We start from the raw sequence: 12903 nt of genomic DNA, 5'->3' as shown, positions 1-12903 counted from the left end.
TGCCACTTTTTGCTGACAAAATTTGAAAATGGCAGAAGGCAGGCTGAACGGGAACAAAACGGAGAAAGAAACACAAACAGGTTTCAAAAATACAAAAGGACAAAAACTGAACCTAAAACCATTGGAGGTCGCAAAGAAAGCCAAGAGAGACGCTCCCAAACTTGTCGTAATTAACTGTCGGAGAAGTGAGTCTGAGCTTTTTCTCGAGAAGTTGAAGAATGAAAATAGAAAGGAGGTGTGTCCTGCTGCAGCTCAGTGAATGTAGGTCAGCCACATACCAACATAGCAGCAGCAGAGGAAAAAAGACAAGCCGCAAACAAAAACATCTGAATCCGGCCAAAACTGAAATACCAAAACTTCACCAAGAAATCTTTGACACTTTTTGGTCGTTTTCATCTATACGAACTGTTGATGTTTATTCTGTATGTTCATCTGCATCTGTTTAAGTTGAGCAAGCAGGCTTTCCTCCGCCCCTCTCTTCCGGTTCTCCGGTCATCAAACCACTTTTCCTCTCGGCTATCATTGGCAGCCTCCTCTGTACCGACAACAAGGTAACCGGACTTGATTGCCTGAAGGAGGGCTGCCTGCTGAAATGCATCCAAATCAATTAATGCGCAAGCCATGATCATTTTGTCATCCCTCCCATTACCATCCTTTAGGAGTCGCATAGCGGAGTATTACAATATAATCATCACACAACATCCATCTTGGAAAATACAGATGTTGTAGCAACAGGATTGTTAAGTTCTAATGGGATTTATTGGAAAGACTTGGCACGGGGAAGGCCAATGCGTTCGCTATAAAGTCATGATATCCTTTTGCTGTGGTTGATAGCAATGTTAGCGCTGAAATGCCAAGTGGAATTAATGCCTCAGTGCTGCAACCCTGAATAAGATGGACCTACTCATCCATGAGCAATACTTGCTTTCATTTATACGTAATACACAATTGCGTACCATCACATTTTAATGTCCAAATAATGTACGATTATTGCGTATGATGACGGGACCACGGCTGAAGTCATTTAAAAGTCACTCTCTCGAAAGACCAGATTCTACATGTCGAATCGGCCGAACACGCCCCCCCCCCCTCCAAACACCCCTACAAGGATTCCGACTTAAATTCCAATGACCAATTCGGTGGCAGATTGGCGTGTTGAGCCCTTAAGAGACATGGATTTACAAAGGCAATAGGTTCTGCCTTGCAGTTCAGCGTACAAATTTGGGGCAGGTGCAGGGGTTGGTTGACGCCACACTGCTCTGTGCTAAGTGCAGTGTGAAAGGCCCCTTAAGGGTATTGTTACCTTCGTGGCGTTATAACTGCACCCTAGAAGAGGGGTGTGTCAGTTAATCCCAACGAGCCTTGTCACTCAGGACACATTCACACCACATGACGGAGAGTTTGGAACGTACTCGAAGGAACCTTGGTCCCTCTTCACTGGTCCAAAGAGAGGCCCTGAGGCTCTTAGCCTCTCGTAGTGTACACTCCTTGTTACTTGCTTTCTCTTTCACACTCTTGATACTGTGCTTGGAGACACAACAAACCTCGTGACCGACGCATGGTATGGATTTGCCATCTTGGAGTTGCTTCACTGCCTGAGAAACCTTTGTAGGCTGCAGATACTGCCTCAAGGGCTTGGGAAATGCATAAACAGCCAGGAATCATATAAAAAGGATCCTCTTGAATGAGGGGGGGATTGTCTAGGGGCAGAAAGTGTAATATCATTCCTTGTTAGTTGTCCCTTCTGCACAAAAGCAGATGAAAGTGATACACAATCATTATTGCTTCCGTACTGGACTGGTTGATATCGCTGATGTGCGACTGGGTAACGACGTGATGGTGAGATTTTCATTTCATTTTACTGAGTGGTGTATTTCAGTGCATTTGATGTGCTTGTCAGCTTCACTCTCTCATCATTTATTTTCCAGAGTCAGTTTATTTCGTGTAAAGGTAATTTCACATCCGGGTAATGACTTTGTCAAGTGTTTGTTTATGTTTTCCAACACAAATAGTTTGATGCGTATTTTTTAATCTTGCTACTTTTCTAAAACTAGCTCTGTTTTTTTTATTTTTTTTGTCAAGTGTTAAGCAATCATTTGGCTCTGTGGGGACACTATTTAATTGGGGATGGGTGAAATCACAGAAGGCTCTCGAATTCCCACTTTTGCATTTGTGTCATAAGATAATGAGCTAAAACAGTCGCATTTTCTTTAAGCAGGCACCATTTATTTTAAAGGGCACTGTATTGATGTTTGATGGGCATGAAATAGATGTGACAAGCGTGAGTTCTAATGCACACGAGCCAGATTGTTCTTCCTCTTTTAAAGATTTGGCGAGTTTGCCTGGAACAAGTCCCAAAGAAGTTTTAAAGGGTAGTGGGTGCAGTGGGACTAATCAAGAGCAACACTTCTGAGTTTCACAACGGTGGTAATCAACTTCAACACAAGACTGTTATTAATTTCTGTCCACATTCTATACCACTTATCCTCATTATGGTCATAGGTGAGTTCGAGCCAATGCTTGCTGATTCCGGGAGCGAGGCGGTATACACCCTGGACTGGTTGCGAGCCAACTGCAGCTGTTATTATTTTACATGTCAAAAGGGTTTCTTTTAATAATGTAAACTGCTACTATTGAAAGCACAGTAGCACATTTATAGCGATATCTGTTGGCCAGGTCCTGTGAATGCTCTTTCTAAAGACACCGTTGAGAAAAACATATAACCATAATGACTATAATTATGGAACGCGACATTGCCAATAACGTGTTTGCCTAAATTACACTTATGTAAAATAGTTAAAGAATATAAACGAGATAATAAACGTTCAGGCAGAAAGTGCAGTCAAAGGCTAGCGGAGGCCGTAAAAACTCTTGAAGCAAACCAAGCATTTAATATCTGCATGGGACAACATTCACTTGAGATGCCCTTGGAAGTTTGGAACGCGACGATCAACACAGTTTGGGATTTACGTGCTAAAAGGGTTACCCTTGCTGTCAGTCGTTGATTAGCCATCCAGCTGCCTCCGAGTGTCTCCCCGGGAGGTCATTGGGCCTTGATGGATGCCTTTCCTTTTGAGATTGCACTTAATGGTGGACGGAGGAGGACCATCTAAGGTTTATCTATTCATGCTGCATTACTGTCGACTCTTCCTAAAATGGAACAGGGCCTCCCACCCCAGCAAGACTCCATCTTTTGTGCATTGAGATAAAAAAAAATATCGACAGGAAAACATGAAAAAAATAAAACGTTTTGGCTCAAAGCAAAAATTCACTTAAAATTGTACAAGGGGACGGCAAATCCTTGATTATCGACCCTGGCGCCAAACATTTGCATAATCCTCACAGCGAGACACTGGCGAAATGGTCTCACTGTGGCCCAATGGCCGAATGAATCTTTTTATACGAGACTACAAAGAGTAAACAGGTCATCATTTTTCGGGAGAAAAACTCTTCCTCTGCCAACTTTGGAGTATTCACTCCGAATCTGTCACATTTGTCTTTTTCATGGCTTTTTATAACAGTTTAGTGAAGTTCTGCCCGCCGTGAAACTAGACACATTCTGCCTGTGATGAATGTATAGAAGCGCATCCGCTGGGAGAGATATTGTACCTCCGAAATGAACAGAGAAGGGCCTCGATATTGAAATCATCTCGTAGTTGGCCTGGCATGATATTGGAAATCTTTATTCTAATTGCCTGAATGAATTGAACGTGCTACACTGATATATCCAGCCTCCTAGCTGGGGGAATAACATAAGTGAAGTACGACTGAATTGCTCGTGTGTTTACTGCCCGTTTGCCAGCCTGGAAGCCACATTCCATATTTACCATGTGTTGTCGCTGATTGCTTATTCACTCAAGCAAAACATCTCTTTACAATGTTAATACATCATATAAACGACAAGATATTACAACTTATCAAGTAGTCATTTTCCACACACAGGAAAGGAGCTGAAGACCGCAAATCAGTATAGAAAACCATTTTTTTTTATTTCTCACGAGGCTCTCCTGTTATGTTCTCGTATGTCTACTAGGGGGTAACAGTATTTCTCTCTGCAGTTGTCAATACTAGCGCTCTGTTTTGGAATCGTTGACAGTCTGGCGTGTGAAAATGTACATCGACACAGGAAACGTTCACAGATTACTTATGAGCACTTTCAGCAGCACGAGACACATTAATGCGCCGATTAATTTATCCTGCAAGTTTTGGTTGCCAAACCGAGTGGAAAGCTCAGGCAATGTTGCTTTATGAGGCAGTCCTATACATTGTTTTCCTCATTTTTACTCGCGTGTTCTGCCTTGACCAGCGACGCTGCAAAATGACCAGTGACAGATACGTAGTTTTTTTTTTTTTCTTTTTTTTTACAGTTTGTACCTTATAAGAACAACTAAAGCAGTCTTATACACGTCAACGTAGGGCTTTCCACATGAATGAATTGCACTTTTACCCGGGTAAGGGGGGGAAAAAAACAAAAAAAAAAAAACAATATACCACAGTGGGGGTTAAGCTCCTAATCGAGTCTTAAATATACTTTTCGGTTTGTTGGCTCTGCTGTCGTATATGTCTTTTATTTATATAATTATATACACACACGCAAACACACACGTGTTCTTACATACAAAGAAAACTGGCGCCGGAGAATGCACATGCCTTTAAGGTCAAGGAGTCAAATCAAATGTTCGATATTGACCACAAAGGCGAGGCCATAAGGGCAGACCATCAAGTCACCAAAAAAAAAAAAAAGAAAATCTTGATTAACTCCTTATAGGCTGCTAATTCTTTCTCCCTCCTAGGTTGTCCCTACGAAGCCGTCTTGTAAGCAAGTCAAACACAAAAGGCAGCTATCCACGCAGAAAGAAAAGGTTATCAGGGTAATTTCCCACCTTTGTGCTTTTAGTTCCATGCTCAGGTCGGCGTGAGCTTCTCAGCGTCTTTACCTTTTCGACCGGCCGGGGTGAAAGTCTTCACATAATGTGCAAACAACCTCGAAATGACCCCGACGGAGTCGCTTGGGTTTACGAGTGAGGAAGGAACCAAGAGAGAGTTTGGTGGCGAGCTGGCCACAGCTGTGCGGATGAGGAGATTCACCAACATGGGCCTCCTTGATCAAACAGGGGATTAGCGCGCTTTCAAATCCTTGGCACCACGCGAGCAAAGCTGTTTTATCGAGGTGGATATCCTTTCTGTGGTCCGAGGTAATCCAGTCACCAGCCTCGGATGTAATAGTTTTACACCGGTCGTCAGGAAGAGAAAGGGTCGATGAGGGGAAAAGGCTGGCACGGCGTCCTGTGATGGGAGCTCGTCGTTAGGTCCTGGGATTAATCTGGAAAACAGAAGAAGGGGGCGGTAAAAAACACACACACGTGTTTAGTTAGAACAAAAAAAAAAAGGACAAAAGTGAACATGGATTAGACCCGGAGGAATTTCTCGATCTGTGTGTCTCGCAAACAACGGGAGTCTTTTGAACCGTTGAGTGCTTTGTAGAGCCCCGTCTCACCTCCTGCTTCCTGCTGTTACTAAAAATAGACAGCTTAGACAAAAGGAAACAATCCAGGAAAACTGGAGGCAAATACACGGCTGGTTCCTTTCAGAGGGACGTATACAAAAGTAATGTCTTCTCACAGAAGCTTAGTCCTTCAGTCTCTACTTTTTGTACAAACTACACCTCAGGCTAGTTTAGTTCGGATCAACCGTACCTTAACCTGCACCATAATCAACCGCCCAAATCGCAGCTAAGGCTTTTTCCAATCTGGTCAAATGACTTGGGACTCTTTTTCCGAAATGAGATCAGTGTCCCTGTTGTGGCGTGTGCTTATTCAGTCCAGATTTCACACCAGGACACATTTCAATGCGGTATTGCGAAACCTTTTGATTACGCTAGAATTCCCTGACTTCCAGCTTCTGCCACAAGCCAGACATTTGTATCAACTGTAAATACATGTATTCTAGTACGATATAAGTCAGGATTTTGACTTCATCTATTCTAAAATGGGAATTACGGTGGAGCCTCCAAGAAAACACTGGCTACAGATTATGCAAATCCATTCCTAAAGAATAGCAAAAAAAAAAAAAACCTACGTCAGTACTTGTGAGAGTGGTAATTATCATGCATTGTGTAATTTGAACATATTCTTGCAACCACAAGAAGCAGACAAAGAGTACTTTTATTTGGACCGCAATGTGTTTTGTCTATAACAGTGGGCCCCAATCTTTTATCCGTCGTGGATCAGTTCATACAAGTCCATAAATTTTGCGGACCGGCAACTGCATGACGGGGCGTAATGGTTGACTAATAAAATGCTACAACAACAAAAGCAAATCCACTGTGTATTTTTATGGACCTCAATATGGTCACTTTTGTGTCGCTACAGAACAATTATAACATGCATGAACGAGCAACATAAAACCTGGGCTATTTTGTAGATATTTCAATAAACGGGAAGCAATATTCTTATGTAACTATATTAGCAGCGTCTGACTGAAAGGTGTCCCCATAAGGCAGCACAAAATGTGTATGAACATTGTGTATTTTCCGGACTATTGTCATAGCTCGCATTTTTTGTAGATCTTTTATTTTACAAAATACGACATCAAAAAGAGACATTTCAACTGGTAGGGGAGGTTATAATATTAATAAAAAAATAGAGAACAGGCTGAACTTAACTCCAAACTTTCTCTCTGCTGCTCAGTTGCCGTTTGCCGCTGAAAATGTCACGACTTGCAATTAGATATAGTTGAGATATCGAGAGTGCCCTGTCGTGGCTGTCGGTGAAATTTTCATGGTTATGTCGTTCCGGAGTATAAGTCGCAGGACCAGCCAACCTATGAACAAAAATGTGACTGATAGTCCGGAAAATACGGTATATAACTCATAATAACGATATAAAAATTAAGATTTTTAAATTTTATGAAGTCTCTGAAGATAAGTGCGCCTCTTCGTCAAAGTCCAAATTAAACGACGACTGGGCTGTTTGACTTCTAAAGTTCCATTGTATTTACGTGACTCATTTTCCAGGTATTTTTATTTTTCTATATTCCTTTTATTATGAACACACCTGGAGGCCCCTGCGAACGGAGCCAATTATAAATCTCATGAGCTCAAACAACAACAATACAGCGGTGACATTTTGAGCAGGCTTTGGCAGGTGTGTGTACATGATTGTGCTCGTGATACATTGAGCTCGATCACATCGACCGCCACACTTACTAAAGCTGCGATAGCTCAAATTCACGTGCAGTTGTTACATGAAAAAAGCGCTAAGCACGGGACTTGCAGTGTTAGTTTTTATGCATGCGGCAAAATAGATTGACACACTTCCTACATGATTGTAATAAGAATCACATTAATCGTAATAATGGTTCGATCAGCTGCTTCACAGTTCAGAGGTTTTGCGTTTCAATCCAGGCTGGAGTTTGCATGTGCTTGTGTGGATTTTCCGCTGGTATTCTGGTTTCTAATCACCGTATTTTCCGGACTATAAGCCGCTACCTTTTTCCTCGATTTTGAATCGTGCGGCTAATACAACGGTGCGGCTTTTCTGTGGATTTTTCTTTCACCACTAGGGGCGCTCTATAGTTCAGAAAATACGCTAAATAAATCGAAATTTATTTTTTCTCTTGGGTCTATTCTGTTTCAATGAGCAAAGCAAAGATGTTGCTGTGTTTAATGGCACTGTTTTAACAATCGGTTTATGTACCTTAATGGGCATTCACAGTACAAAATTGTTCTGTACATGCAGTAAACAAAAAAATAATAATTCAACATAGAAAACTGCGGCTTATACCCTGGTGCGGCTTGTATACCTTGTTTCTTCACCCCAAATCCCGCCTGAAAACGTTGAGATGTAAATGTTGAACTTGAAATTAGTCAAAGGACAAAAATAACTGACTCCTTTGGGTGCTTTCCGTTATTTATGCTTTTGACAAACTCTACTTTTGACTCCACTTTTTGGGTTAAAACATGACGCGATGCATCTCAGAGCCCCAAGGAACGATCCACGCTCCCGTGCAAAGCCGTCTCAAAGTTTGTTTTTTTTTGACGGCACACAGGCCTCTTTTAAGGAGGAAATTCTCTTCCGTCTTTAACATGGTGAATCTAAATAGCCCATTTTATTGGTCTACTTCTAATATCTCTTGTCTTGTTATTTCACAACGACTAAGAAGCAGTAAGTGTACTGACATTTTGAAAAAGGAGTTGATTCAGTCCCGGACGGACGCTCGTTTTGGGGACGAAGGACGACACATTTTTTAAATAGGACAAACTAAGCAAGGACTGACGTTGGTTTTTGTCCATCCCTGTAATCATCCCTAACCGGGTCAACTAAACTTAAACAGTTGCAAACAATTCAATCCACTCAAAAGATTTTTGTCGCCAGATAAGAAATCTTGCGGTGTGGTACGCCTCCAAGACTCGAAGCCCAATTAGCAAACGTTAGCCTCTCTCCCAAGGCGGGACATAAATAACATGTTTCAATTCCTCAACGACCCATTACTAAAGCAGTCTTGTGATTTTGTGTGATCAGAATTTGATTTGCAAAAGAATGGCGTGGGGAATGACCTCTGTCAGAAGTTGTAACTGGTTGGACATTCTTACCTCAGATGGGATCCACCAGAGATTTTTTCGCTCCGATGAGTTGTATGCAAATGCTGTCACTTCAACCTACAAGCACGTGGGCGGTGTATGTGACAAAGGTGTCCCTTTTGTTCCTTTAGTGTCCTTTTGCCTCTTCAAATGATCCATGTAGTGTGGGTGAATTTGCAGCGCATTCCATCCTTGCTAAGCGGCGTCAGCGCAAAGCTGTTTGCATGCTAATTCGGCGGCCGCATTAAATTGCAATTTGCTCCGACTTCGGGAAGTGAAGGTAAAGGAGGCGAGTGCAATTAAGTCAGCCGAAATTGTATGGCAAACATTGCCATACCCTTTCCGCCGCTGTCGTTTAACAAAACAATCGGGCTGGCTGCCAACGGCATCCTCTGAAAACAGGACTTCACGCAAAATTTTCGATAAAGTTCACTTTAAGAGCATTTGATGTGACATGGAAAAGAAAATAACCCAATGCAAGCAAACAAATAACTCACTCGCATTTGAACGACTTCAACATTTTCTTTTTCATCCCACACCCATTGATTGATGATGGTTTCATGTAGATCAGGCGTGGGCAAACTACGGCCCGGGGGCCACATGCGGCCTGTTAAACCTTTTAATCCGGCCCGCCAAACTTAATAATAATAATTTAAGAATTATATTATTTAATCATTTAATTAATTATAATAACTTAATAGTTGTCTGCTTTGCTCATTTCAACCATTACCGGAGTGTGTTTGCTCTCTCACTTTTAAAAGAAAATGATGAATTCTGGTTAAACGTCTGCTGGCAGGTCTTCCAGCTGGGCTACATTTCATCACTGAATGTTGTATTACATCAAGATGTGCCCTCTGGACCGTGAAATAAATATACATGGTTTTTTTTCAAAAAGAAAAGCAATGGATGTTTGATGAGTTGAAGGAGAAACTCAAATGATACGTTGATGTTTGTATTTTGTTTTTAACTATAAATTCACCGATGCCTGATACACATGACGATAATCGGACTGTTTTTGCCCGAATTTTGCCCCGTTCTGACCAAAGATGACAAACGTCGACGCTCTTATGTATATTTTTTTAATTGTCTTATCAGAATAATTTTCTAATGTCTGAGGTGTGTCAAGAATGGATTTACCCCAATAATAATAAAAGACAGATGTCTCGGTGACATCAGCTTTTTCGGACACATTCGGATGATATCGCTTTCCATTCGGAAGTGTCGGTTCTTGCGTTATGCTAATAATGACTGTAAAAAAAAAGAAATTGACTATTCCATCTTTAACCAGATTCTTGTAACGCCGTCAAAGGCAAGGAAAAAGATGTGGGAGGAAATAAAAAAAAAAAATGCACCTGTACTGCGATCTATTCAATGAAGTCTTAAGATGTATAATTGTTTGGAAGCACGAGAAATTGACGGATCTATTTCGCCACTGGAGCGGATAATGCCGATCTATGCTGGGCAAACGTTTTGCATGGAAGGTGCTCCGCAGTCTTTCCGTCACTGTGACGTCCCCAAACAAAAGGGTCTGTCTGTGGCTACAGAACAGGCAATGAAGGACGCGCTCTCTGAAAGACATCAAGAAAAAAAAAACGACGAAAAAAGATGGACGTCTGGCACCGGCTCTCTTCAGACCAATTTCCGCAAAATGCGCGCCGACGTTTGCCTGGATCATTGTACTTCGGCGAGGCTTTTCCGAGCAAAATGCAAACCTGCTGGTCAATTTTTCTTCTGACAAGAAACAAATGGCGCATTGTTCGCTTTTCCAGCTTACGCCGGAACAAACCCCAAATGACGCCATTTGGTTTCAGAAGGGTGAAGGAGGAATTTGGATCAAAGAGGAGAGCAGAGTGCAGGATAAAAGGCCTTTCATGGAGACCGTGGCCTATGTAGTGTGCTGATAGCTGCTCCAACGAGACTCATGTAAGAGGATCGCTAGATCAAGTGGCCTTTAGCTAGCCGAAATAAAAAAAAATAAAAAGAGGCCTGCCTGGGGTTCTTGAGTACACATGCGAGCATTCGCGCACAACAAACACAAAATTTGCTCTTGTTATCAAACACATCAAACAGGAGCGTGTGCTCACTACTGGGAGTACACACACACACAGAGAGAACAGTAAGTAGCATGTCGCAGATTAGTACCAAATAGGATTGGCAGAGCGGCGCAAGGAACTGTTCGCAGACCTGCACACTCGCCAAAAACAAGATCAGGACGTGGAACAAAGGGAAACAAATGAGCCGTGGTATTACGCGCTCAGCCCGGAGAAAACAGAGAATAGAGCACCGGCGCACCGTTTGAGATGAGCGTCCAAGCGCGTCCGTGAAAACGCAGAGACCATCCTAAAAACGCGTTCGCGCTGCTCGAGTGAGAAAACGTTAAGTGAGGCTGGTGGTGCATTTTGGCATGCGTGTCACGCCCGCCTCATCATGCCGCCGCATGTAAACACACTTGATTATTATTTGGGTTAATGAGACGTCATTGAACATGACTTCGGTCCCACTTTTTAGCGGCTGACGCGAGGGCGACGGAGGAGGAGGGGGGGGGGGGGGGGAAGAAAAACAAACCATTTGAGAAAGACTAACCTTTACAGAAGCAAGAATGCAGCTCAATTTCGGGTTGACGTTTCCTTCTGCATTTTGCTTCCAGAAGCTAAAAAGGGGAGTATGGCTGGGTGTTCTGCAAGAGAAAAGGACATATGTGTATCGGGTTGAAAAGCAGCTTCAATTGGAAGATTTCATTGAGCCACTAAATTTTGATGAGTACGTGGAAAATCGCCAAATAAAGTGAATATGTCCATTTCGATTTAGGACTGGTGAAAAATTGAGATTAAGATGCATTCTTTGGAAGGGAACAATGCACTGGACCTACCTTCACACGCCGTAACGACCTCATTCGGTTTGTTTTATCTTCTGGATGCCACTTAGACAGTAATCTTTGTCTTTGTGACATCTCGGCTAGATTACTGTAATGCATTTTAATTTTGGAGTCAGCCAGGCCTCCCTCATGAGCCTCCAACTGGCGCAAAATGATCGTCTTTAGACTGGCGCACTTTCGAGTTCGCTTTAAGATACTTCTGTGCGTCTTCAAATCTTCAACGCCCCAGTGTCGATCTCCGAGCTTCTCCACTCCTACGCACCTGCCCGCTGCTGCAGGTCTGCGGACCTCAAGCTGCTGGAGGTGCCGAGGACTAAACGCAGCCTCGATGGGGATCGTGCCTTTACTGTTGCCGGTCCTTCCCTATTTAATGAGCGTCCATTGAATGTTAGGAAAGCCCCGCCCCCTCTGTGTCCACTTTTAAAACTTGTTTGAAGACGCATTTTTATTCTTTAGCTTTCAACATGAGACTGTCGCTGTTCTGCTGTTCTTCCGGTATCTATTGTTTATGTGTTCTAATTTCCCGGCTAATTTATAGGACACCATATGGAAAAAGCTTTGTTACAGCTCCAGCTGTTGTAAAATACACTATATAAATAAAGTTGTATTTTAATTGTCTGGTGAAAGTCTACGGGCTGTTTTATACATCGGCAGGACAACCTTGGGAAGGCCCGCGTGGTGTACCCTTCACTGGCTGCCCCCCTACCGTCAAATTAAATTCGACTTCTATTCAAAGTCATTGTCACCAAGCTTTAAAAAAAAAAAAATGCGCCGATGAGCAAGTGTGGCTGTGAACTTGTGTAGCCTGAGACGCTGCCTCCTCTCACTGACCAATTCATGATTATTTATTTTTTTTTGTTTTTTTTGCTTCTACGGGGGCGCTCGTATACGTTGAACAGGAGTACCCGAAGGAAACCCACGCAGGCATGGGGAGAACATGCAAATTCCACACAGGAATCGAACCCGCGACCTCTGAACTGTGAGGCCATCGTGCTAACCAGTCCCTCACCATTTTGAAATAAGAAAAAAAAAAAAAATCCCAGTGAACAAGTAAGAATTTCCTTCAAATGGAATATGTTTGGATTCATGGTGACAAATATGTTTCGTTATGTTTTTTTTAAATGTTTGTTGGGACTTAAACACATTTTGCCTACGTGCGGGTAAACATTGGTTGAGGTCTCACCCTTGTGGTCTTGATTTTATTCCCGGAGGAGCACATCCATCCGGAATTGTCTGGCAGAGTCTTGCAATCTTCTCCCTCCAGACAAGGTTCCATCTCACACCACCATTTGCCAATTACAATGGACGCTGGGGAACGTGAGCAAAGATATAAAAGTGTCGGTTAGTTAGAAGACAGAAACATTCAAGAACACACGGTCGGCTACGGCTCGAGACAGAAATTGAAATACCGTGGAGAATATAAAATCTTCATATGAATGGCAAACTT

General features: G+C 42.6%; 1 protein-coding gene across 2 annotated transcripts in view; it reads right to left on the bottom strand.

Moving 5' to 3' along the window:
• Positions 1–3863: 3863 nt before the first annotated feature.
• The window catches only part of tafa1b (TAFA chemokine like family member 1b), a 102912-nt gene continuing 93872 nt past the window's right edge, over positions 3864–12903 (bottom strand). Inside the window, exons 4-6 of one of the 2 annotated variants that reach the window (XM_088310056.1) lie at positions 12640–12764; positions 11165–11258; positions 3866–5323 (exon numbers count right to left, since the gene is read on the bottom strand). In XM_088310056.1, coding sequence (XP_088166182.1) covers positions 11232–11258; positions 12640–12764 — 152 coding nt within the window. In that variant the 3' untranslated portion in view covers positions 3866–5323; positions 11165–11231. Of the gene's footprint in view, positions 5324–11164; positions 11259–12639; positions 12765–12903 lie in introns of both variants that reach the window. The other variant, XM_088310058.1, reaches the window with a different exon arrangement.

Source organism: Idiotropiscis lumnitzeri, chromosome 11 (assembly GCF_059441095.1).
Source record: "Idiotropiscis lumnitzeri isolate Australia: NSW breed Sydney's pygmy pipehorse chromosome 11, RoL_Ilum_1.0, whole genome shotgun sequence".
NCBI classification, from domain to species: domain Eukaryota; kingdom Metazoa; phylum Chordata; class Actinopteri; order Syngnathiformes; family Syngnathidae; genus Idiotropiscis; species Idiotropiscis lumnitzeri.
The sequence above is the reverse complement of the archived record's forward strand: the minus strand, read 5'-3'. Positions and strand labels throughout refer to the sequence as shown.